Below are 23,509 nucleotides of genomic sequence, written 5' to 3' on the forward strand. Positions count from 1 at the left end.
TTATGCACAATGCAGAGACAATAATATAAATACTGACTATGCCACAGAGTGCTGGAATTAACGTATCAAGTGCTTATCATAGTCCTTAGCAGTACTGTTTCATTAAATAAGTGTCTCTGTATTTTCACAAGACCAGCGCTAGCCCTTCAGCTTTGGAGCCAAGTGTCTCTGTATTTTAAAATATAGGTCTATGTCAAATTTCAAATGTATACACACACATATACACAAGCTCACACCATATATATTTTTCTAGATAGACACACATATTATATATTTTATATATAATACATATATATATCTCTAATTTTTAAGGTTATAACAATTCAACACAAGCAATGAGGACACAAACACTTAGAAAATACTCAGATTAGGGAAAGAAACTCTTAAAAACTATAAACAAAATTACTGATGGTGTCTACAACAGATAATGCAGACCAACGGAAAAAAATTTCATCGTCTATATTATCTATAGTACAATGACAGGCACAGTTACAGGCTTGACAGAGCCAATTACTGAAAAAGGGTGGGGCCCCAAATTCTCTCCTCCCTTGCAGCTGATTTAAGAAAACCTGAAGCACAGAAAAGCAGACTCAGGGCTCAGGTTCTCCAGAAGGATTCCGTGTTCAACTCAGGGCAGAACCTGAAGGGCCTCTGCACATTGTGAGACAGCAGGAATCCTCCTTGCCCTCCTCTTCTGAAATCTCCTTCCCCAGATCTTGTGTTTTGTGCATTTGAACATGATCCACTATGTATCTTCTCAACAACGCTGCAAATCAGGCATTCTTATTATTTTCCTAGTGATTTTTTTTCCACGGTAGTTGACAGATGTTACCCCATCAGTCTCTCTAATTCCAAAACTGAGACGCTACCCCCTACGCTCCATATTTGTTACAGTTCTTTAGAGCACTCATTAAATATTCATAAAAACAACTTTTTTCATATGTTGATTTTGCCTAGTCAGAGACATCAAGGAAGTCTTTTAAAAGTCAAGGATAGTTTATGTTACTGAAGCTGTAATAGATGGTTCCAAACCGGTATTTTTTTGGTAAAGTCTGGATTTGCCTCACAAATTTTCCTAGTAACAAAAGCCATGTTGCAAACATGATAATGTCACTGTAGCCTAATTCAGAATATTACTCACTCTTTCTGTTGCTTTGCTACTTCAGCACTTGGGAAAGTCTGAATTTCCCAGTATTGTGACCATGATACTATTTTTGTATCTTCAGTGTCCACTTATTTTCAATTTAGCGAGAACAGTCTATTTCAGCTGAATTTTGAAAGCTTGCTGGGGAAAAGGAATCTGATTTTATTATTAAGAGACTTTAAGAAAGACAAATTTGATACATAAAGGAAAATGCAGCCTTAAATAAAAAGAAAGCAAAAATAAAATAACATTTTTTTGGGGGGAGAATTCAATACCTTAATCAATATGCAAATTTCACTCTATTTTGAGTACCAAAATCATTGTAATGCTGCAAAGCACACACTTGTGAATAGCATAACATTAATATTTTTGGTTGTAGACTGACTTATATAATTATCGGATAATTGCTAACTATAAATTTGTTTCATGATTGATTGCAAGTTTACATAAAGTTCAACAGTAACAATACCAAAAATATAAGGCTATCACAGAAATTTGGATTCAAGAAATGGAAAAAGAAAGGTCAAACTAGAGTTCTAATTTTCTCCTAGATATAACGTGATTAGGTGAGGTGCACTAGAAGGGAGTCACTTGCCTAGACCTAAATAATTCAAATTAATCACAACATATAAACAAACACATGGATCAAAGAGAAACTTACTAATTCCTATTACCCTTTCAACAAACTTCAATAGGAAGTTCTCTTTCAAGGAAAGAAAATACCAGTGCAGGAGATGGGGGAGACCTGCCCCTTGGGTGGCAGCCCCAGGGGCCAGATTCCCTCCAGCAAACCTTCTATGATCAGAGTCACCATAATGGTTCCCCACTTCCTGTGCTTTGATTGCCTTCTGCTTTCATTGACAAACTTCACAGCTGTGGTCTGATAGTCTCATCCATTTTCTTCCTACCCATTTACTCTTTAACCTTTTCTAATTTTCATCATCTCTCTCCAAGTTTCCAGGGACCTTGTTCTTGCCAAATCTGAGAACTAATCTCCTCATGATGCACAAATCCTTCCATTTGAAACATTTTTCCTTCCTTGGCTTCAAAAACTTTAACATTTTCCCAATCCTCTTGTAGTGATCCTTCTCATTCCACATAGCATGGTCTCTAAATACACGAGTTTTGGAGCCAGACACATCTGGCTTCAATTTCTTCTTCCTTCAATGTTCTACCTATGTAGGTTACGGCAGGTAACTGAGTGTCCCTTAGTCTCTTTAGGAATGATAACAGTATCCACCTCATTTGGTTGTTACAAGAGTAAATAATGTAGTATGTGTAAATTACTAAATTCACTGCCATAAAGTCCAGTCCTTAACGACATTAGGTATATGTATTCTATCTACACAGGCTCTCTACCCAACCTGTCTCAGAGAACCTATTTTAAAGTGTCAAGAAGTTCTACATTTATGTAGATAACATCTAAATCTCTATGCTATGGAATCCTTAAACCCTTCAACGCTGAAAATTGCACATACCACTCTCCAACTATTAAACCTTTCCACTTTCCTATTTAAGTCAAATGAAACCACTAGTTTCACAATCACCTTAAAAATCTCTCTCATTTGGTGACAGAGTAAATTTTATTAATTCCTCATTTATGAAGCAACTTAGTATAGCAGTTTAAAAAAGGACTGGAGGCTGGCTGCTGTGTTCAAATACTAGCTCTGTTACTTACCACTATGTGACCTATGGCAGGTAATTCAACTCTTTATGTTGCAATTTCCTAATCTGTAAAATAAGAATAATACTAATACCTACCTCATAATCCCTACCTCTTGTAATATGTAATAAGTATTACATTAATGTTTAGTAAATAAAATTTGCAATGTGGCTTTTTTATTGTTTTAAAGACAGAAGACAAGAAAGTGCAGAAATTTAATAAAGAAAAATACGACATTTTTATTAGTCCTTATTCCTTCCTTTGAATTCTCATTGCCATTACCATTGTCTAAGCTCAGAACCCATCCTAACTGGATGATGGTAAAAGCAATCCACCCAACCTCTCTACTCTCCCTAATTAGAGTCTCTTACCTTCTTTAATTCATTTTTCCTTTAATCTCTCATTGCCAGATTAATCCTTAAAAGCACTCCTTTCATATTGTGACTTTTTGGACTAATTCCATTGGTGACTTTCTAACTCCTCATGGTTCTCAGACAACGGGGAGCTGCCTCACCTGCAGTCAAAACTTACCTATTTCTCTGCGGGATCTTCAAACCTTACTCAAGTGAAAGCAGCCAGGATCACTATAACCACGATGTCTTTGTTCTTGTTCTTTTCCTTGCCTAGAATGTGTCACATGCCAAGTCTTCAAATCTTACGCACTCTTCAATAACCAGGTCAGATTCCATTTCCTCCAGAGAGACTCTGTAAGCTGGGATCCCTTATTCTCAGCCTATGTAGTACTACATAGTATACTACAGAGGAAGAGATTTTTTTCTCTTTATATACTTGGTTCTTACTATGAGGTTAGTGTTTTAGGTTATCATTTACATGCTTCGTGTGTGTGTGTGTATGCATCTTGCTTGGCATTTGTCATTGTACGGTCTCAATACTGTGCATATGATAGATGAGATGGAAGTGGTCGAGCTGCTGGATGAATAATGGTCTTGACCTGAGATGAGGGTTTGCTCAATTTTTTGGTTTTAATTTCACTATTGAATGTTGAATGGTCACTCAGTCATGAATGTAATAATATTTTCACCATACAGTGAGCATACCTAAATTGAGTCAAATAGTTTAATAAACTCAACTTAAATGTATATTCATATCTGTGTGCAGAATGTCTTTATTCATATTCACTAAACTAATCTCTACATGAAGAAAAGATGCAGTTAAATACCCCAATATCTACATAAAGACACAGTTAAATACAGTTAATTGTACCAAAAAAAAAAAGGCTTACATACTCAATACCTTTGTAGTAGGGCGAGGGCACCTACAAGATCTTGGTAGAAAAGAATGAACTTAGGGCAGGGGAACTAGTTATATCTTCTTTCTAGTAGCTTATTTTATGTCCAAAACAACAGTGAGAAGTTTTGCAAATTCTCAAATGCTATGAGAATGACCAGAATAAAGGCCTTGTTCATACTCTAAATTATCTCTTAGTCCACTTGCCTAAGAACCTTTCCCTTTCTTAGAAAACAGAAAAAAAAAGTCAGAAGGACACAGCAGCAGACTTTCATTAATTAGGGAAAGATACAAGTGTGCAAGTCATTTTAAAGGCAGTAATATTTGAAATGAAACTAAAAAAAAATAATACATGGGATTTCTTAAATAAAATTTCATATTAAGAAAAATAGCTTGATTATATGGATTTAGTAATAATAATAACAGCAACAGCAGCAGCAATAACAACCACTAGAGATGTTTTGGGGTCATAATATAGCTAATCTAATATCTTAACAAGTAGGATCTCGAAACCCACCATAGACTCACTGATGCACTATCGGAATTTTAACAAGATGCCTACATTGAAGTTTAGGAAACACTTCTTTGTTACTTTCTTGATCCATTTACATCTGCACTAACATATAATCATAAATGTTCTACTGAAAAATGACCCTCTGCTTCTCAATTTCCTAATCTTCAAAGCAAGATTTAATTTTGATCCTTGTACTTAAACTCCTACATACTTTTTTTTTTTTTTTTTTAGCAAAAAAAGTAGAAACAACAAAGGATATTCTGGTTAATAAGTGATTAGCAAAAACTTCCAACTAAGGAAAATTCTGTTCTGACTAATGAACATTTTACCATCTCTATCTTACTCTGCTTCAGTTAAAATATGCTTATTACATATGTGTCTTCAAGCCTTACTCACACAATGACTTTCTTGTGTTGGCAATCTCAACAAAACAGCACAAGCTGCTGGAACAGAAACCAGGATTCATAGTATCCAGAAGGAGCCAACATTTGGGAAGTCACACAGGACTTCTGCCTTTAGTCATGCACGATCAAAGATTCCCAAAGATGCTAGATACTCAAAGCGAGAATGACATAATTCCAGATTAAAGCAGAAGCTTTTCGCAAGGGTGTCTGAGTAGGATCCTTCCTGGGAAACAGGACATTGCAAAATGACATCCCAAAGTGTTGCAGAATGAGAAGTGGACAAAAGGCAGTAACAGTCCAACATTTTTAAATTCCAGAGACTAGGCCCCTAAGCTATAGTCTTGCTGGTAAATGTATAGACTTACACACATCATTTCTAGATGAATTTGCTATTTAGTTTCAGAAAATACGTTTACGCTATACAAATAACAAACCATAGAGAAGAAAAACAAATATTTTCCCTTGTTAAGTATTATTAATCAGAGTAAATACAGTTCTATCTTATCATCATGTTTTCTATGAGGAAACTTCTGTTCTTTTTTTAGATTTGGAAGATTGCTTTTCCTGACAGAACCTCCAGAACTGAGAACGCTGAACTGCAAACTTGCCCTTTGTGACTAGTTGTTTACCAGCCTTATCGGGGCACACATGGGTTGGCAATGTGATTCAAAGATAAAAATCCCAAAGATATAATTAAATGTTTTTCTCAGAAATATCACCCAATACCATGCAAATTTGTCTGCTGATTTTTCACATCATACTTGAAGAGCTCCACAATTTCTTGCCATTTAATCATTTTCATTTATATAAGTGAGAAAAAAATAACTTGGTATTGAAAAAATATGTATGTTTTTTGATAAACTGAAAATAGAGACCTCTATCTCAAAGCTTCTGTGACATAATAAACACATTTTTCTGTATCAATAACACGCTTAATGTTCATAAATATAGTGATGAAAGTGATTTTATGTCCCTGAACTTGAACATATATAAGCAGTAGAAAGATATATTCAAACCAGTGGAGTACAATCTTTTCTTATGGCACTTTTGCATTTAATTAAATTCTGAATAAAGAGGATAAAAAGACAAAGGTAGGAATGCACAAATATGTATTTGCTATGCTGCAGACAAATACCCTTTAGTCCAGTTAAAGAAGTACTATGAAAGCATCTCTCAATTTTTTTACTGAATGCTGTCATGGCTAAAGGGAGACTGGCAAATTTAAGGGAGAAAAATAAATCTTCTACTGCCACCTACTGGTATTTTATAGTCGATGATTTTCAAAGGGGCTATAGTGACAAACTCCAGATTAAAGGAGAATCTTGATTTTTAAAGTAGGAATCATCTTTGGATTTGTATCTATATTCCTCCAATCATGAATACACACACACACACACACATACATACACACATACACACAATAAATTATGGTTTTAATAGTCTACATATTTCTAGAAGTGGAAAGTAGAGCTGGACGAGCATATTTTCCTGACTTTCTGATTCCATTATACCACATTGCTCCAAAAGGAAATCCAGGACTATCGCATTTCCATTCTTCCCTTCTCCACAAAAGCCATTCTACTTAGTCCTAGTTCATTAATAAAGATTTGAAAATGAATGGTCTTGGCAGACTTGTCTGCAAAGTATTCACAACTCAAACACTCTAGGTCAGCTACAGAATTTTCCCTCTTAGCTAAAGAACCATAGGCCAAGCCTGTATTTTTTGAAGACTTCTCTAGAGTTAACTCAATCTCCAGAAATGACAATATAACATTGACAGCGGATCCCAAATGAAAGATCCAAGTCTGGAACTATAATAACTCCTGTTGGAAGATTCTATAACTGGAGCTATAAACATGACTTTAAAATTTATATAGGGTGGGAGCCCAACTTACTGTAGTCAGCTTCTTGTTTTGGGGGCCTAAGAATTTTTTAAAGCCTTAACTAAAAGGTTTTAAGGGAGATAACTATTCTTCTTAACTCAGAGGGTATTTTTAAATCTAAGTAGATAAAGCATTTTGAAATAAACTATTTTCTATCAATAATATACCAATTCTTCCTGCCAAAAATGAGATATGAAAATACTTTTTTAGTTATTTCATGTCACAAGTCATACATTACATGATTTTTCATGCTACATTGTTTCATTTATTCTAAAAATATACTGAAAAACATGGATATGACTAACCGTTTTCTCCAAAATCAATGTTAAATACAACATGAATCAAAAGTCAATGCTCCAACATAGAAATCCTGGTTTTGTCTTTCACATCCCTAGACATGAGCAAATTTGTCTGCTAGGACACTGAAGAGTTGTCTGTAATTCTATAGTGCTATAATTAAGCCTTGCACAAATTCTGCTGCCAAAAAATCACCAGAGTGGGTAGTGAATACAGCCAAGTAAACTCTAATTATGGAAGGCGGGTTTTCTAATATATTAGATTCAAGAAGCAAAGGCGAGATCAAACAGCTAAGGCAGGTTACAAAGACAATATAAATAGCCTTATGAAATTCAAAGCAAGCACCTTTGGTAACCACTGCTACTTCTCATAGCTCATAGGGCCTTTAAAAACCCAATCAGAGACCTCTGTGTAGAATCCAGCACTTAATTATTCCCTGAAAAATAGAGTGTGGAACTTACAGGCCATTTTCACTCCTAGAACAAAAAAGTGTGACAGAATCTCAATGTTTAAGATAATTTTCCATTTTATATTTCAGCTCCACCACAAATGCTATTTTTTTCAAGTTCTATCCAGAGTTCAATAAATGCACTTTAGCATTCTAAAAAAACTATGCAAATCATGTCTACAGCACAATAAATGCACACAAATTGAATACACACATATGACCAGCACCCAATCAACAGAGTATTGTCTGCATTGCAGTAGTGTTTCCCCACCCAGAAGAGTGGGATTTTCTAATTTTATAAAAAAAATTAAAAAGTATCTCAATAAGAACATTATATAGAATATTCTTTCTGCCTGGATCTATAATTTCAGCCTTAAAGTAGAAGTAATTATGCTTTTTTTCCTTTGCCTATATAAATGTCTAGACCCTTTTTAGTCCTTATCAACAAACTGAATTTTCACTCATTTGAGTCCCAGCTCAATATCATCTCCTCTATGAAGACTTTCTTGACCTTCAGAGAAAAATGAAAAAAAAAAAAAATGACTTAAGCCTTCATCTATTTTCACAGAGTAGTTTGCAAATGGTCTATGTTCACACATCACACTGAATTATAGTTACTTATATGTACATCTGCTTTTCTAGACTATAAACACTGTATGGATAGAAAAAGCATCTAATTTCATCTTTTGTTCTGGTTTCTGTGCTTTACACGGTGCTTTAAACTAGATACTTTAAATTAACATTGCTAATAAGTCAATGTTTTTCACAGTTTCTTCTACCATAGAAAACTGATTGATTTTTCAAAAGAAAATGTTCTATCAAACTATTATATCATAGGAAACAATACAAAGTGTCCAGATACTTCAAAAGTTTACATCATCTTAACATCCTACACATAAAGAATTTATAACACAGCATATTTCAAACATATTAATAAAATATGTTAATTTTAATGTATATATAAATTACAAACGCATTCAGCATATATTAGCTGACAATAAGATACTTTGTGATAAGAAGCTTTTTTTGTAAGCGATGATATTAAGGTGCTTCTCTGTAGAAAGAAGCATTTTAGGCCTAATTTTCCTTACATGACTCTCCTGTCCCCATTCTCTTCTACTGCAAAACTAAACAAGTTTATTTAAATTAAGTTGAGATTAAACTTTACTTTTACACTCAGTTCGAGGACCAAAGAAGAAGAAACACAGACATCTCATGATAAATCATAAATGCCAGCGCTCTCCTACCTGTGTACATAAGCTGGCTGCCATCATGTGAGTCAGAAGTTTAGCTGCAAACATGGAGTACCTGGCACAGAATATATGGGAAAGAACAGCCAAGCAAAGACCTGTAGGAACAAAAAAGTCCACGTATGGTTTAATAATCCACGAAGATTCTAACAGCATCATAGCAAGAATCTTTGGCAGCAGGTAGGCATGTCAGGTCTGCCACCTGTCTCTGCCCAGTACCTCTGGAAAAGACGACATGGCAATTGTAATCTACTCCATTTTCCATGACAAGTAAGATCTTCACACTTAGCAGTCAAGCCCAATGGATAACTATAAATATCTACATGTTCACTTCTCCACTAAAAAGAAATTACAAATTTAGCAGATTAACAATTTTATTAGGCCCTTGGTTTTCTATATTTACAGAAGTCAAGTTTTATTGTTTAAGAAAAAGTCAAATTGGAATCCAACTTTCTAAGAACAGGTGGCTTGGGGAAATAGAAATATTCAGGTACGTGAATAAGATTTTTCAGTCATAAAATTTTGAATGGTCCTACCAAAACTCAGGTTTGGTAATTACCCCTTTTTTATCTACTAGAAGTAGTTGTGTAATTACAATAGTGTTAATTATGAATTTTAAAGGCAACTTTGCACTACTGGATGCCCAAACCAGGAAGAAAATGTGCTATTTTCTCCACAATGACTTTTAACTTAAACTTCTAAATTTCTAAGTTGTATGAAGAAGATTATTCTTATTATCTTTGAGTTTGTTTGAATTCGCCTGTTTACACAACTTCAAGGGGATAGTCAGAACCTTAGCACTAATCCAAGAAATCTTTTATCTTGCAATTCATATACATTTCTTTTAACGTTAGATTTTTAAAGGCAGAGTATACACATATTTTAAAAATATTCTCTGCCTTTTAAGACTTAAACATGCTGCATATGATAACCTATTTGCTTTTTCCCTTAAGTATTTTACCCCACTCTTATTCTCAGTAGGTTATTTCATCTAAGGATTACTGAAACATAGCAGCAATTGACATATGTATACTGCTTTGCCATGTACTTTGCACGTATTACCTTGTTTAGTTATATCAATGCCTCCCTAATAAACAGGAGCCACTGCACTCATTTAACATTTTGTTTTCTTTTGAAGCTGTGGAACAAACTTTCAGAATACATTGCATGTTGGTATAAGTGGACTGGGCATCTGCAAAAGGTCTACATGGGGTCTTGTGACTCATTTTCTCATAACTTCTTTTTGAGAAACCATTTGAGTTATATTTTAACCAGGTAGACAAGGCTCTCCACAACAAGGGAGGCTTTGCATTAGTCAAGCCTTTTGGCCTAGAAATTTGGCCAAGATATCTGGAGCAATCCGTTTTTTGGGAAGGCTTCCATGGGGTGTTATGGAACACGTGTGTAGGTCCTGGGGCTGGCTTCAAAATCCACCCACACAAGTACAGAGTGTATCTTCAGAAACTGCAGAGGCATGCCAGATATTGTGGATCTTGACCCAGGTAGTCTATATACTATTAGAGCGGATGCTCAGAACTCAAGTAATGTATACTTTGAATTCCCTAAGATGATAAAAGCCAGTTTAAATTCAAGGCTTGAGTGTGTGAATGTGCATGTGTGTGTCTCTGTGTGTGTGTGAGTAATATACTGACTTTAAAGCCGGGCTTGCAAGGTTTTCTTTTTCATTTTAAGGCACATGATCACAAATATGTGCTCTGCTGTAAGTTTACGCGGTAGATGATAACAATGTGAGGCAAGGGATTAGTGCTGAGCAAGGAGAAATACACAAGTCAACTATTTGTTCTAGTGTACAAGAAGAGCCTATTTATAGCCTTTTCCTTTAACTTAGTAATGCTCTATTATACTCCTGTTTCATAATATACATTTAATATACTAAATTTGACCAGCTCAGAAATATTTAATTAAGTATATTAGGCTTCAATTCAAATACTAGCATGACACCTGGTGGCAGTTCAAGATTCAAAGCCAGTAGCAGGAAGACAGGCAAGATTCTACTAGCCTATAACGCATCATAGTTATCTAGATGTGTTTTTTTACGTAGGGGAGAAGAATATTGCTAAAAACCTCAAACAGATCGGGTCCTAGTCTAGGGAAACTCATCTGGCTTGGGTGGGGTATTGAATACCTAAAATTTAAAGAAATAATTATTTCAATTATCAGGTTTCTAAGACACTATAAACTAAATACTTATCTTTTATTTTTTCATCTGAAATTAAATAGCTATATTTAACATCTATTTAAACTTAGAAATCATTTTTTTAATTGCAGAAGCTTTTTGGTTTAAATTCCTTAATATAAATATGCAAATTACAAAGCATAAAGTGTTATAACTATAAATAGAATGATTTTTTAAAAAATAAATATAGCCGGGCGTGGTGGCTCATGCCTGTAATTCCAGCACTTTGGGAGGCTGAGGTGGGCAGATCACAAAGTCAGGAGATCGAGATCATCCTGGCTAACACGGTGAAACCCTGTGTCTACTAAAAATAAAAAAAATGAGCTGGGCGTGGTGGCATGCACCTGTAGTCCCAGCTATCTGGAAGGCTGAGGCAGGAGAATCACTTGAATCCTGGAGGCAGAGGTTGCAGTGAGCCAGGATTGCACCACTGCAATCCAGCCTGGGCGACAGAGCAAGACTCCGTCTCAAAAAAAAAAAAAAAAAAAAAAAAAGATAAATAAATAAAAATTTAAAAAAATAAAGTATCACAATTCCAGGTATTACTTAAAGGTATACTCTGAACAGTTTTTTTAAAAAAACAGATTTCTTGGCAATGATGTAGACAAAACAAGCAGCTAATTGAGTAATCTGCCTTTTCTTTTTTTTCCTACCGCTATGTAGGTAACAGATTTGGTTCTAAAAGAACATCTAATTAGTAAAGAACAGCTAAAGTCTTTTATTATCACACTTGACTACAGATTCCCCTGTCTATCTATACAATATCTGAAAGTTTGCATGCATATAAACATATGAAATATTTGTACATAAATTAAATATGTACATTACATATGTTTGTAAACATCTTTATTATTTGGCATCACTTAAGAATGAGAGATACTTTCCAAATAACTTAAGTTTACTCCTTCACAAGACAAGTATTAGTACGTTTTCTCATGAAATTTTCCTTAAAATATTTATGAATTATCTGTTTATCTGTCTGCCTTCTCTACAGATAAATTCAAATAAAACCAAATTATCATTATTTCATTATTAAGTCCACTATTAGCTTTTCAGCTTAGGCTTTTTTTCTATTATCCCACCTAATGTATTAAGTTGGTGCAAAAATAATTACGGTTTTGGCAACTAATTTTTTTTTTTTTTTTTTTTTTTTGAGACGGAGTCTTGCTCTGTCGCCCAGGCTGAAGTGCAGTGGCTAGATCTCAGCTCACTGCAAGCTCCGCCTCCCGGGTTTAGCCATTCTCCTGCCTCAGCTTCCCGAGTAGCTGGGACTACAGGTGCCCGCCACCTCACCCGGCTAGTTTTTTGTATTTTTTAGTAGAGACGGGGTTTCACCGTGTTAGCCAGGATGGTCTCGATCTCTTGACTGCGTGATCCGCCTGTCTAGGCCTCCCAAAGTGCTGAGATTATAGACTTGAGCCACTGCGCCTGGCCTTGGCAACTAATTTTAATTAATTTTAATTTCAAAAACTGCAGTTACTTTTGCACCAACCTAACTTCTGTGCTTGTCACTTTTTCTACTTTTTGTTGCTTATCACTATTGATTCCCATGTTTCTCATCAGCATAATGCCTCTCTCCTCAGCATAATGCCTTTTGGTTACTGCTACTAATAAGCTAAAGGCACAAAATCCCACCTCTACTAAAAATACAAACATTAGCTGGGCATGGTGGTGGGCACCTGTAATCCCAGCTACTCAAGAGGCTGAGGCAAGAGAAGTGCTTGAATTCCGGAGGTGGAGGTTACAATGAACTGAGATCGGACCATTGCACTCCAGTCTGGGCAACAAGAGTGAAACTCTGTCTCAAAAAAAAAAAAGATTTATAGTGTGAACAAAAGTCAGCATGAAGGATTTTACAGTATAAAAGTTCTGTGTATTAGGTGAAAGGAGTTATTCTTTCCTTGAAAAGAAAGGAGGGGTGAGGTTGCCAGGAGATCACCCTCCAGATAAACAGGGTGGTTGAACTTAACGCTGTTCAATACAATAGCCACTAGTCACATGTGGGCATTTAAGTTTAAATTTTCATTACTATTATTATTATTTTTTAAGAGACAGAGTCTTGCTCAGTCACCCAGGCTGGAGTGCAGTGGCATGGTCATAGCTCACTGCAGCCTTGAACTCCTAAGCTCAAGCAATCCTCCTATCTCAGTCACCTGAGTAGCTAGGACTACAGCATGTGCCATCATGCGTGGCCTTTTTTTTTTTTTTACTTTTTGTAGAGACAGGGTCTCACTATGTTGCCCAGGCTGGTCTTGAACTCCTGGCCTCCCAAAGTGCTGAGATTAAAGGTGTGAGCCACAGCACCCAGGCTTAAATTTAAATTTTCATTAATTAAAATGAAATAGAATTAAAAATTCAGTTTTCCAATTGTATAAGCCATATTTCAAGGGCTCAGGCACCACTGGTGGCTAGTGGCTACCACACGAGACAGTGTAAAATATCCCCATCATCCTGGAAAACTCTGTTGGAGAGTGTTGTGTTAAACTATCCTAAGTGAAAGCAAGAAAAAATATGCCATATTTTAAAATAATTTTTTAAATTATCCAGGCTTGGTGGCACGTGCCTGTAATCCCAGCTACCCAGGGGGCTGAGGCAGGACACTCGCTTGAGCCCAGAAGGCAGAAGTTGCAGTGAGCCGAGACCACACCACTGCCTGGGTGACAGAGAGAGAGACTTCATCTCAAAATAAATAAAATAATTTTTATTAAAAATGGCTACAATAATATGGTACGGCACTTGAAAGTATGAACTTGACACATAGCAAAAATACATCTCATTATTGGAGGATATCATCAGATCAATACTGTGTATTTATTTACTTAACAAACATCTATTAAAACTATTGTATGTCAGGCTGGTGTGGTGACTCACAGCTGTAATTCAAGCACTTTGGGAGATTCAGGCAGGAGGATCGCTTGAGGCCAGACGTTTTAGAGACCAGCCTGAGCAAAATAGTAGCAACTCCTGTGCCCACTTGCCTCACTCCCACCATCTCTACAAAACAACCAATGAACTAGTATATGTCAGGGACTGCTGGGCAATGTTCAGAAAGATAAACCCTTGCTGCTCTTTCAGTGCTTGTCTCTCTATTTCTATCTGGATCTTCTCTAAGACAAAGACTAGTTATGAAAGGGCACAGAATATAATTCTGATCAAAAAGATGCAAGGGAAAACATTCTGGGTGGCTTTTAGGAAAGTTTTCACTGCTGTTAAAACTGGACCCAAATAAGAGCTTTTCCCTTGGCAAGCCTGGACATTGCTAGTGTGATGCTTGGAGTTGCCACAGCCAACTTAAGATCATGTACAGACAAAGCTGAGGGAAAAAAATCTTTGAGGATAAAAAGAGAAGAGCCTGGGCTCCTGACAACACCATTAAGGTATTGAATTAATCAATTTGGGAACTAAGTCCATTTGTTTAAGATATCTTTGAGCTGTCATCTGTTACTTCTAGCCAAACTCATCCCAAATAATATGTCCATATTGGCCAGGCATGGTGGTTCACACTTATAATCCCAGCACTTTGGCAGGGTGAGATGGAAAGATCGCTTGAGTCCAGGAGTTGAGACCAGCCTGGGCCGTATGGCGAAACCCTATCTCTACAAAAAATACAAAAATTTGCCAAGTATGGTGGTGCTCCATCTAAAAAAAAAAAAAAAAAAAAAAAGATTACAAGACTATAAGAGTTGTATTCAGAGTCAAACTCAATGCAGTAGCCTAACCAATAGTCTTATCTTTGATAGTACAATATCAAAAGAGTTATGGGAAGGCAGAGTAGGCTTCCTTGACATCCTCAAAATAGCAATGTGTATCTCAAACCATGCTAAGTTTCTTAATAATTATACTACAAAATTATGGCTTTATTATCTAATTATTTTAAGTTATACTTCTACCAAGCCATCTTTGTGTTGAGTTCCACAATGCTGCACTCTAATGCACACAACAATGAATGATTTGTCCTTTCATTTTAACCTCAAGGAATGATCTTAGCTTAATTTTCTGATAGTTGGCAAACTAGTTTACAATTTTAAGTCACATGTATATGCCCTTTCCTTTCATCTTTCTAAGCTTAGAAGTGGTAAGCTTTTTGGCCTTTACAACTATTTCACACACTAGGGTAGTTCTGCTCTAGTATAGTAAATAGAACTGCAAACTAGAATTGGGACCCATACATTGTGATCTACTCTGTATGTTAAAAAAAAAAAAAAAAAAGGTTAAATTCCTGTCTAATTGTATATTGCTGTATTTCAGGAAAAGTACTAGCAAAGTGCTATCACGTTCACAGGGATATTCGATGTGTCCTGACCTAAATTATAGAAAATGTATATAAGATATATAAAGAATATGTATATAAGATATATAAAATTCTCTTTTCTGGTTCCTGGGGATCCATCAGAGGGATGGGAATTCATTCAGCTCTGAGGGATGAGCCGAAACTGAGGTACAAAGACAAGACTTTGTATCTCCTTATCGACAGAACATGCAATTACATAACAATATGACATGGACAGAGGGAATAAAATAATTTCAAATATGACGCCAAGTCAAAAGTGATAAAAGCAGATACTAACATTTAAGTGTTCTCAAATACATGTGCAAATCCATGTAGCCTTTTCTAGAGTAAGTTGCAGAAAATATACACAGGTATTTACTAACGATTCTCCAGGAAACCCATTATAGTCAGTCCTACTAGTTTTCTATACAATCGGGATAACATTCTCTCTTCAGTTTTTAAAACTCCTTCTTTTTTTGATATTCAGTCTTTGGGAACAAGCAAGGGATTTTGTGGGTCATAGCAGCACATAAACCTATGTCTCGATGGAAACATTTAAAGTGACATCTAGATTGTATTTTAACATTGTACCTTTTGATATTATTTCATCATTCTATAAAATTGATTTGCTCTTTAAATATATTAGCATAAAAGTAAAATAGGATGTCTCCATCTGATTTTGGAACTATATGGACCTAGAAGATTCTATTAAGTAAGAAATGTCATCCTTTATGAAAGATATTAAGAATAAGAAGTTAATGTCTTGCTATTGAATTGAAGTTAGGTTCAGAATTAAAACACATTAAAGAAAATTTATAAGTATATAAAATAAAGTTATATTGGAAAGACTGGCAACCAGAACAAAGAATATTAATTAATTACTTGATTCTATCTCCAGAAAAACTTCCTAAAAGATAATGACTATTAGAGACTGTTTGCATACCAAATACAAGAGATATGCATTCAATAATAATCACATTTACAGACAAAATATCACTAAAGCAGAATGTTAAAAAAGTCTCACTTCATATATTTACCACCCTGTTACATAGATACAATGGGTAATCAAATATCATGTGTGGGAAAAATGAAGTACAGAGAAACTAAGTAATTTGATCCAGGTCCCACAACTAGCTAACAGCATAATTAGGATTTGAACCCAAGCAGTCTGGCTCCAAAGTTTGCATTTTTTAACCATTATCCTATACCCAGCTCTTAATTTAATTCACTATATAGCACCTTGTTCATAGAAAAAGTTGTGGGGCTGTAAGAAGAGAATCAGAGCACAGAATGGGTGAGGGTGGGGCATAGAATTATAGTTTAAGGAATTCTCAGATGCCCAACCATATCATTAATACAGGAAATAATAATACTACTATTGTTAAGTTGTAGGTAAATAGTTTGACAGACATTAATACAATTTAATTTCTTCTTACTGCCAAATATGAGGCCTAGATGTGGAATGTGAAAGATGATTTATTTTTTAACACAGTGGTTGGCATATTCACAACTCTTAAGTTGTAGAATACAAAATCTTCCCATGGGGTAGCTTTAAAAACAATAAAAATACAAAATTCTTTGCATGCATTTTTTTGAAAATTCTTTGGATGTATTTCTTACTATCTCACATAGTCATCATATTGTAACTGCAGAACCTGCCCTCTAAACCATGATATTGTAAACTATAGCCTTTCCTTAACTATTATCTAGCTTCTATCCTACACTGTAGTACATACTCTTTAGGGGTGAAACTGCATCTCATTCTTTACTGTATCCTCAGTACAGAGATGGTCCTCCATAAATATTTGTTGAATGAATTAATGAATAAGACAATGAAAAAGTTTGCTTTATCCTAGTGCTGATGGAATTATGGTATGTTTGCATCCTGCATATGTAAAAGGACTATGGAAAAACAGATTTTCATTTTCATAAACATTTATAACTATTGATTCAAAAATACTGTCACTGACCTGAGATACATATAAATCCAGAAGTGAAGAAGGCTTCATTGTATGATGACAAGTTGTCAGTCTGAGCATAGACAGCATACACAGACATGTGTGAACAGGCACATTCCACAGAGTCTGCAGTTTCCTCAACCACTTTGCAAAATTGACTGTCAGACAACCAGCTAGGGCAAAAACACAATAGTCATTTTTCCTCTTTCATCAATACTTAAGGTGTTGAGATGGCTTTTAAAGAAAAAAATAGCTTACTGAACTTAAGTGTTCTTTACTCAATACTTAAGTAAACCACATTTTCAAGAAGAAACAGTGAAGGGAACATCTTGTCCAGAACATGACATAACAGATTCCACAGGATGTCTTCAGAAGCAGCCTAAATACCAACCAAAGCTTTGAAGGCATTCCTGGTACCAAAGGAGCTTGTCCTCTCAACAGGGCAGTATAAATTCCTACCTAATCTAGCAAACCTACTCGACATGTTCAACAGAAGGCACTCTTCTCTAGCATTCAAAATGCCTACAAGAACATGGCTGTGATATGTGTTTACTCTTCTTTTTTTTTTTTTTTTTTTCCACAAGTCCTTGTATTTTGAACCATATCAATTACTTGTATGGTTTTCTAAGATTTCTTCCTCAATTTTTTTCTACTCTGGAGTGACTTATGTATATGTTTTCTAAGCTTCTTTCAAGCGTTTCCTTTATGAATTCTGGCTAATTTAGCAGAAAAACCATGTCATGATTTTAGCAAACACTGTATCTGATGCCATGCCTTCTAAGCCTTCCTCAGTGACTATCGCTTGAGACTCTTCCGTTTTAATGCCTCTTAATTTCTTTACTTTTTTAAGGACCTAAAACTTCCTGACCCAAACTCCAGATGCAGCTTGAAACATTCACTATTAATTATATATTGAAGATTTCAGAGTATCTATGTATTAGGTTTAAGATCTGTCTTAAACCTAGGAAGAAATTTCAAGAGGAATTTTTCTAAGAGAAAGTAGAAATTTCAGTGTTTTTGAGGACACTTGGTTACCAAACTAAGCTATTATATTACACCTATTTAGAATTTTAGTTTGCGTGGCTGAAAGTCAGTAATAAACAAAATCAAGTAGCTGGCACGAACCCTAGACCCTTCTAGGCCAGCACTGCCTGATCCTGCAGCATTGACTGATCTCCTAGTGACTGTAAACTGCTCAAAACTTGAGGCCTGAGGCCGAGGAGATTCAAAGAAAGAATCATTCTCTCCTTTCCATTTGTGTCCATGGATTTAATCTCAAAATGTACTCCAAGCCATGTGGACTAGAATTATAAATTCCTGCTGATTCCTCTTAAACACAAGGCATCAGCTTCCAGAACCACAAGCCCAGATGGAAATGGTAAAAGAAGGAATTTCTTTCCTGCCCAATAAATTTACTGATAACTTCAAGGTTATCGGAATTGGGCAGAACTCATGCTACATCCCATGAAAGTAGTAAAAATGAAGAAGTAAATAATGTGCTACATGCATATTGAAATGCTGGGCTGCATTTGCCATCAGAACGATACTAGACCATTTCCTATGTTGCTTCCTCTTATTTATTATGGAGGTTATTTTCCAGTCTAATGTCATCTGGGGCCACCATCTATGCTCAGTACAAAACATTAGGCTCAGTGGTACTGAAATGGGGAAGGATCAAATTCTGATTTTTTAAATGTATTAATAAGTACCTTGCAGCAGCCTGATTCCAAAGGAGACACAGAGATGTCTGAGGGATAATTCTTGTCTCAGCAGCATGGATCCTGTAGAGAACCTCATTGTCATTAGTCAGGAGTTGTGAACTCTGACCTTTCACACTCAAAGATAATACCTAGAATGTTAAAAGCAACAGAACATATAATGATGTTTTACAATTGGTGTAATGACTGAGTCTCCTACACTGAGCTTGAGCTCATTTTTCTAGTAGCTACAGTCACTTGTTTTCTCTCACTGTTAGTATTTAGCTTATTTATGCATGCAGGATGTCCGATTGGTTTTCCATTGTGCCCTTTCTACCCCGCCTTAGTCATTCAGCAGTCTTCAGCTGACAACACTCACTTTGACTCTAACTGGATGACTTCACTAAAAGTTAAGAATAGTATATTATATTAGTGAAAGCTATATATTTTTTACTTTTCTCACATATATAATATGTATTTTACTCAAAACATGAAGGAAATATTTCCAGCTCACTTAGAAACTAAACTTTCTACAAATAGTTCATAAAGATGGAACACATTTCATATTAGTTCACCATGAGTAGCACTTACCAAAACTGTGATTAAACAAACACATTCCGAGTGTGCCTGCTAAAGATATAAATCACATTCCAACCATTTAAGTGTTTTAAATGATAGATTACCTTATTTTTCAGGGTAGGAAGATTGTTTCCACTTATAAACCACTGTTGGCTGCTATACTCTGTAAACTGGACTAATTTACATGTACTTTTCCCAGCCATTATTTCTGCATCCTGGATATCCAGTAGCCTCTCTGGAATTCGAATATAATCTCCTTCCTTTCCTTCAAACTTGTGTCCATTGATTTGCTGAGGATACCAGTGAAGAGCCAATATTGACAAGTAAGGGCAACTATCAAGGATGGTTTTGCCTCTACAACAGAAAAGCAAAGGGTCTGTAAAAATGGCATGTATTTGAATACATATATCCACTTATATCTGTTAAAGTGCATTACAATTGGGTTCTAATCTTTATGTATAACAGTAACAGAACAAACCCAGAAGCAGTAGATAGAATGTGCCTTCAGTTCTTTTGTGGTTGTCATGATTTTTTGCACAGAATTTTCTGCATCCTCTGGCTTGATGCTCCTAGTAACCTAAAACATGGGTTTTTGAAAACTGTTTTACGGATATCAAGATGAAATCTGTGGCTATAAAGATGAAATCTGTGGCTATAAAGTAAGCTTTTCTATGTCAGTCACATCAGCATTGCTGCAAGAGGTTGAGAAAAGCATGTCCCCCACTGAGCTAAAGCCCTTTGCTTTATTTAAGAACATCATAAACCTTATATATGTAGAGCCATGTTTTCAACAAGAGTTGACCTCATGCCTTTCTAATCCACCCCAGAGCCTGGCTAATAAAATCTTATTTGACGGACAAGAGAAACAGCACTGAACAGTGATCTTTTTTCACTTAACAAGTCTGTTTTGAAGATCTACTAGGCATAATAAGAACCTGGGCTCAGTGAAATTGCTTCTAAACCTCAGTGTGCATTGAAATTACTTGGAAGTTTGTTTTAAAGTACAGATTTCTAGATTACACTGCAGATTTACTAAATCAGAATCCCTACCCAGGGAGGGTATTAGGGGTTCTAGGAATTTATATTTATAACCAGTCCCCCAGAGAATCAGATGCATCCTGTTGGCTGACCCATCATGTTTGCAAACAATCAGGAGACACATAGATAAATCAGACCTTAAACCTGCCTGGAAAAGCTGAGAGAATATTAGAATATTAGGATAAGATTTATGCATTAAATGTTAAAAGTTATATATGTCACAATCGATGTAGAGTATGCATAACTACATCATAGATTTACATGATATCTTGTCAAGACCCCAGATGTGGGAAATGGAGCAGAGAATTTTAAACTGAGTCAGGAAAAGAAAGAGTAAGGGCCAACTTTTTCCTGTAGTGATACATCCTCTCTAAAAAAAAATCTCCTCTGTAACCTCAGCTATCCTATTCAAATTGGTGCCTTCAAATTGAATCCACTTATTCACCAGGGGCTCTAGGTCCTCTGTCCATGCCTCCTATTGAAACACCTCAATTTGTATGGACCCCACATACCTCCACCTCCACCTCCACCATAGCTTGTCAAAATCTCATCTTTTAATCTGAAGTCAATGGTGACTCTCAGCCTAAAAGGTGTCACTGCAGACACCCTGACCAGACACAATGTGGATGAGATCAGTGAACCTCAGACACAAGACTCCACATCCCTTTTCCCCTCCCATCCTTTGTCATCTACTCAGAGTCAGTCCAGTCAGGGACTCTGCTATCTTGGCAAACTAAGAACACCACCACGTGCAGTGACTCTACCTTACCTTGACACAAGCATGACAAATTCCTGACCCCTCCTATTTGCTGATAATCATAATTTCCCTGACACCTTAACCTGTGACACCTATGTCCCTCAAATGCACTCACCCTGATCAATCTCACAGTCTGCTTTATACCTAGGTTGGTACGAGGGGGGATAACTCCCACATTGACATGTAGATTGGCACCACTGCAAATTCACAGTGACCAACCTCAGTTGGACCCTCAGTGCCACCTGGCATTATTTTTACTTGGCTTCCAAGTGATTGTTCTAGATTTCATCATTCTTCTCAATATCCTTGCTCACTCCCTAAATGCTTAATTCTCAGCAGACACCCTTGATACTGCTCAAGACAATGTATAAATAATGCATATCAGAATGTTCAGCATCTTTAGGGCTTCCTGAGTAAACAAACTAGTCTTGAGCTCTCTCATTTTCTGTGTTCAATTTGTCATCTTCATATTAATTCTACCACCTAATTATTTTCAAGGTACCACCCTCTCATGTCCCTGCCTTAATTTCAGTCCTCATCTTCTTTTACCTGAACAGTAATCCTCTATGTGGTTTTCCTGTTTCTTTCTTTGCCCTATTCTCTAACCTTTAACACTCTTCTCAACATAATGTCTCTAAAATCCAAAGTTTGATTCATTCTCTCTCTCTCTCCCTTTGTCTCTCTCTCTCTCTCTCTCTCTCTCTCTCTCTCTCTCTCTCGCTCTCTCTCTCTCTCACACACACACACACACCCTACCTAGCTTACTCCATGTTCAATCTTTAAAAAACTGATGATCTCCCCAAACATACCATGCTAATTCTTGCCTGCCTGTCATTGTACATGCTGTTTCCTTTTCCTGGACAACTCAAAAGGGAAAGTAAGTCTATTTAGTGGAAGCACATGGCAGAAAACATGTTGATTCATTTACTCATTCTATTCCCTCATTTTATTGTAACCACTGAGAATCTACCACATACCACACACTGTTCTAGGCCTGGGAAATACAGTAGTCAACAAAACAGAAAAGGCCACTCTTTTTGTACATCTTATATGCTCTTGAGTTTTCACTGGGCCTTTGAAGGCACAGATATGGGACTCAATGTGCACAGCAAGGTAGATGGTTCACATCTAAGACAACCTGGTGATTTTAACATGCTGGTGTTATTATAGAGATACGGGGAAAATGGAAAAGAAGAATGAGATTGTGGGGATTACAAAGCTATGAACTGCTTGATTTCATTGAACAGAATAGTTGAACATAGCTCAACAGGGGAAAACAATGACAGGTATTCTTGACTACACAAACACACAAATGCATACGGTGGCCTCAGTGAGTGTAAACTTACTTGAAGCAAATAAATGATCCATTTCAGAGATTTCTGAAGACAGCATTAGAGACATTTATAAGACGCACTAAGGAGCCGAACTGCTAATCATTGCTCTCAGATGGACGTCTAGGAGTGGGCGTGAGGATTGGAGAATCCTTTCAAAAGGCCCCTGTGAGTCTTTTCTGATGCTTTTCTGATTTTGCACATTAAGAAAACCTCAATTTCCAGGACCCGCTCATCAAAATTAAAGGAAGAGTAGAGTATAGGGATATGTTGATTCTGTACGTTTACCTCAAGTCACACATTAGAACTGATCTGGGATGAAAGTCTAGGGCACTTCAAAGCCATGGGGTTGGAGAAGGCAGATTTTGCTATGAAGTAGGTGGTTACAATCTATTCTGACCACAGCTGTCCAGCAGGGGCTGTAGACTCAAGTAAGCCCGAGGTTGGGTCCAGGCCTCACCATGAACTAATTGTGTGATACTTGGCAAGCTGTGTAAGATTTCTAGCTTTAGTGACTACATCTGTAAATAGGGGTATTAAAAGCCCTCACTCAAATCCTGAATAGCTACTTAAAATGATCTCTGTAAGGACAAAATAATATGCACAACTTTTAGCAAGGATTAGGTTGAACCACATGGAAATTTCATTATACTGTTTTTACCTATTAACAAAGGCAATCAATATTGTTCAATTTAAATCAGTGTCAGGACTATAGCAGAGGTATAATTAATATCATTTGTATTATTATTATTTTATTCCTTGTTCTCTCTTATAACTTTTTTCTATCTGGATTGACTATCTCTTTGAACTTCGTATGTCTTGTGACCTAGG

General features: G+C 36.1%; 1 protein-coding gene across 1 annotated transcript in view; it reads right to left on the bottom strand.

Moving 5' to 3' along the window:
* The window catches only part of ADGRV1 (adhesion G protein-coupled receptor V1), a 611,804-nt gene that overhangs the window by 305,727 nt on the left and 282,568 nt on the right, over positions 1–23,509 (bottom strand). The window contains exons 80-83 of the mRNA XM_030927972.1: positions 19,657–19,906; positions 18,986–19,125; positions 17,289–17,449; positions 8,849–8,949 (exon numbers count right to left, since the gene is read on the bottom strand). Coding sequence (XP_030783832.1) covers positions 8,849–8,949; positions 17,289–17,449; positions 18,986–19,125; positions 19,657–19,906 — 652 coding nt within the window. The remainder of the gene's footprint in view (positions 1–8,848; positions 8,950–17,288; positions 17,450–18,985; positions 19,126–19,656; positions 19,907–23,509) is intronic.

This window comes from Rhinopithecus roxellana, chromosome 3 (genome assembly GCF_007565055.1).
Source record: "Rhinopithecus roxellana isolate Shanxi Qingling chromosome 3, ASM756505v1, whole genome shotgun sequence".
Lineage (NCBI taxonomy): Eukaryota > Metazoa > Chordata > Mammalia > Primates > Cercopithecidae > Rhinopithecus > Rhinopithecus roxellana.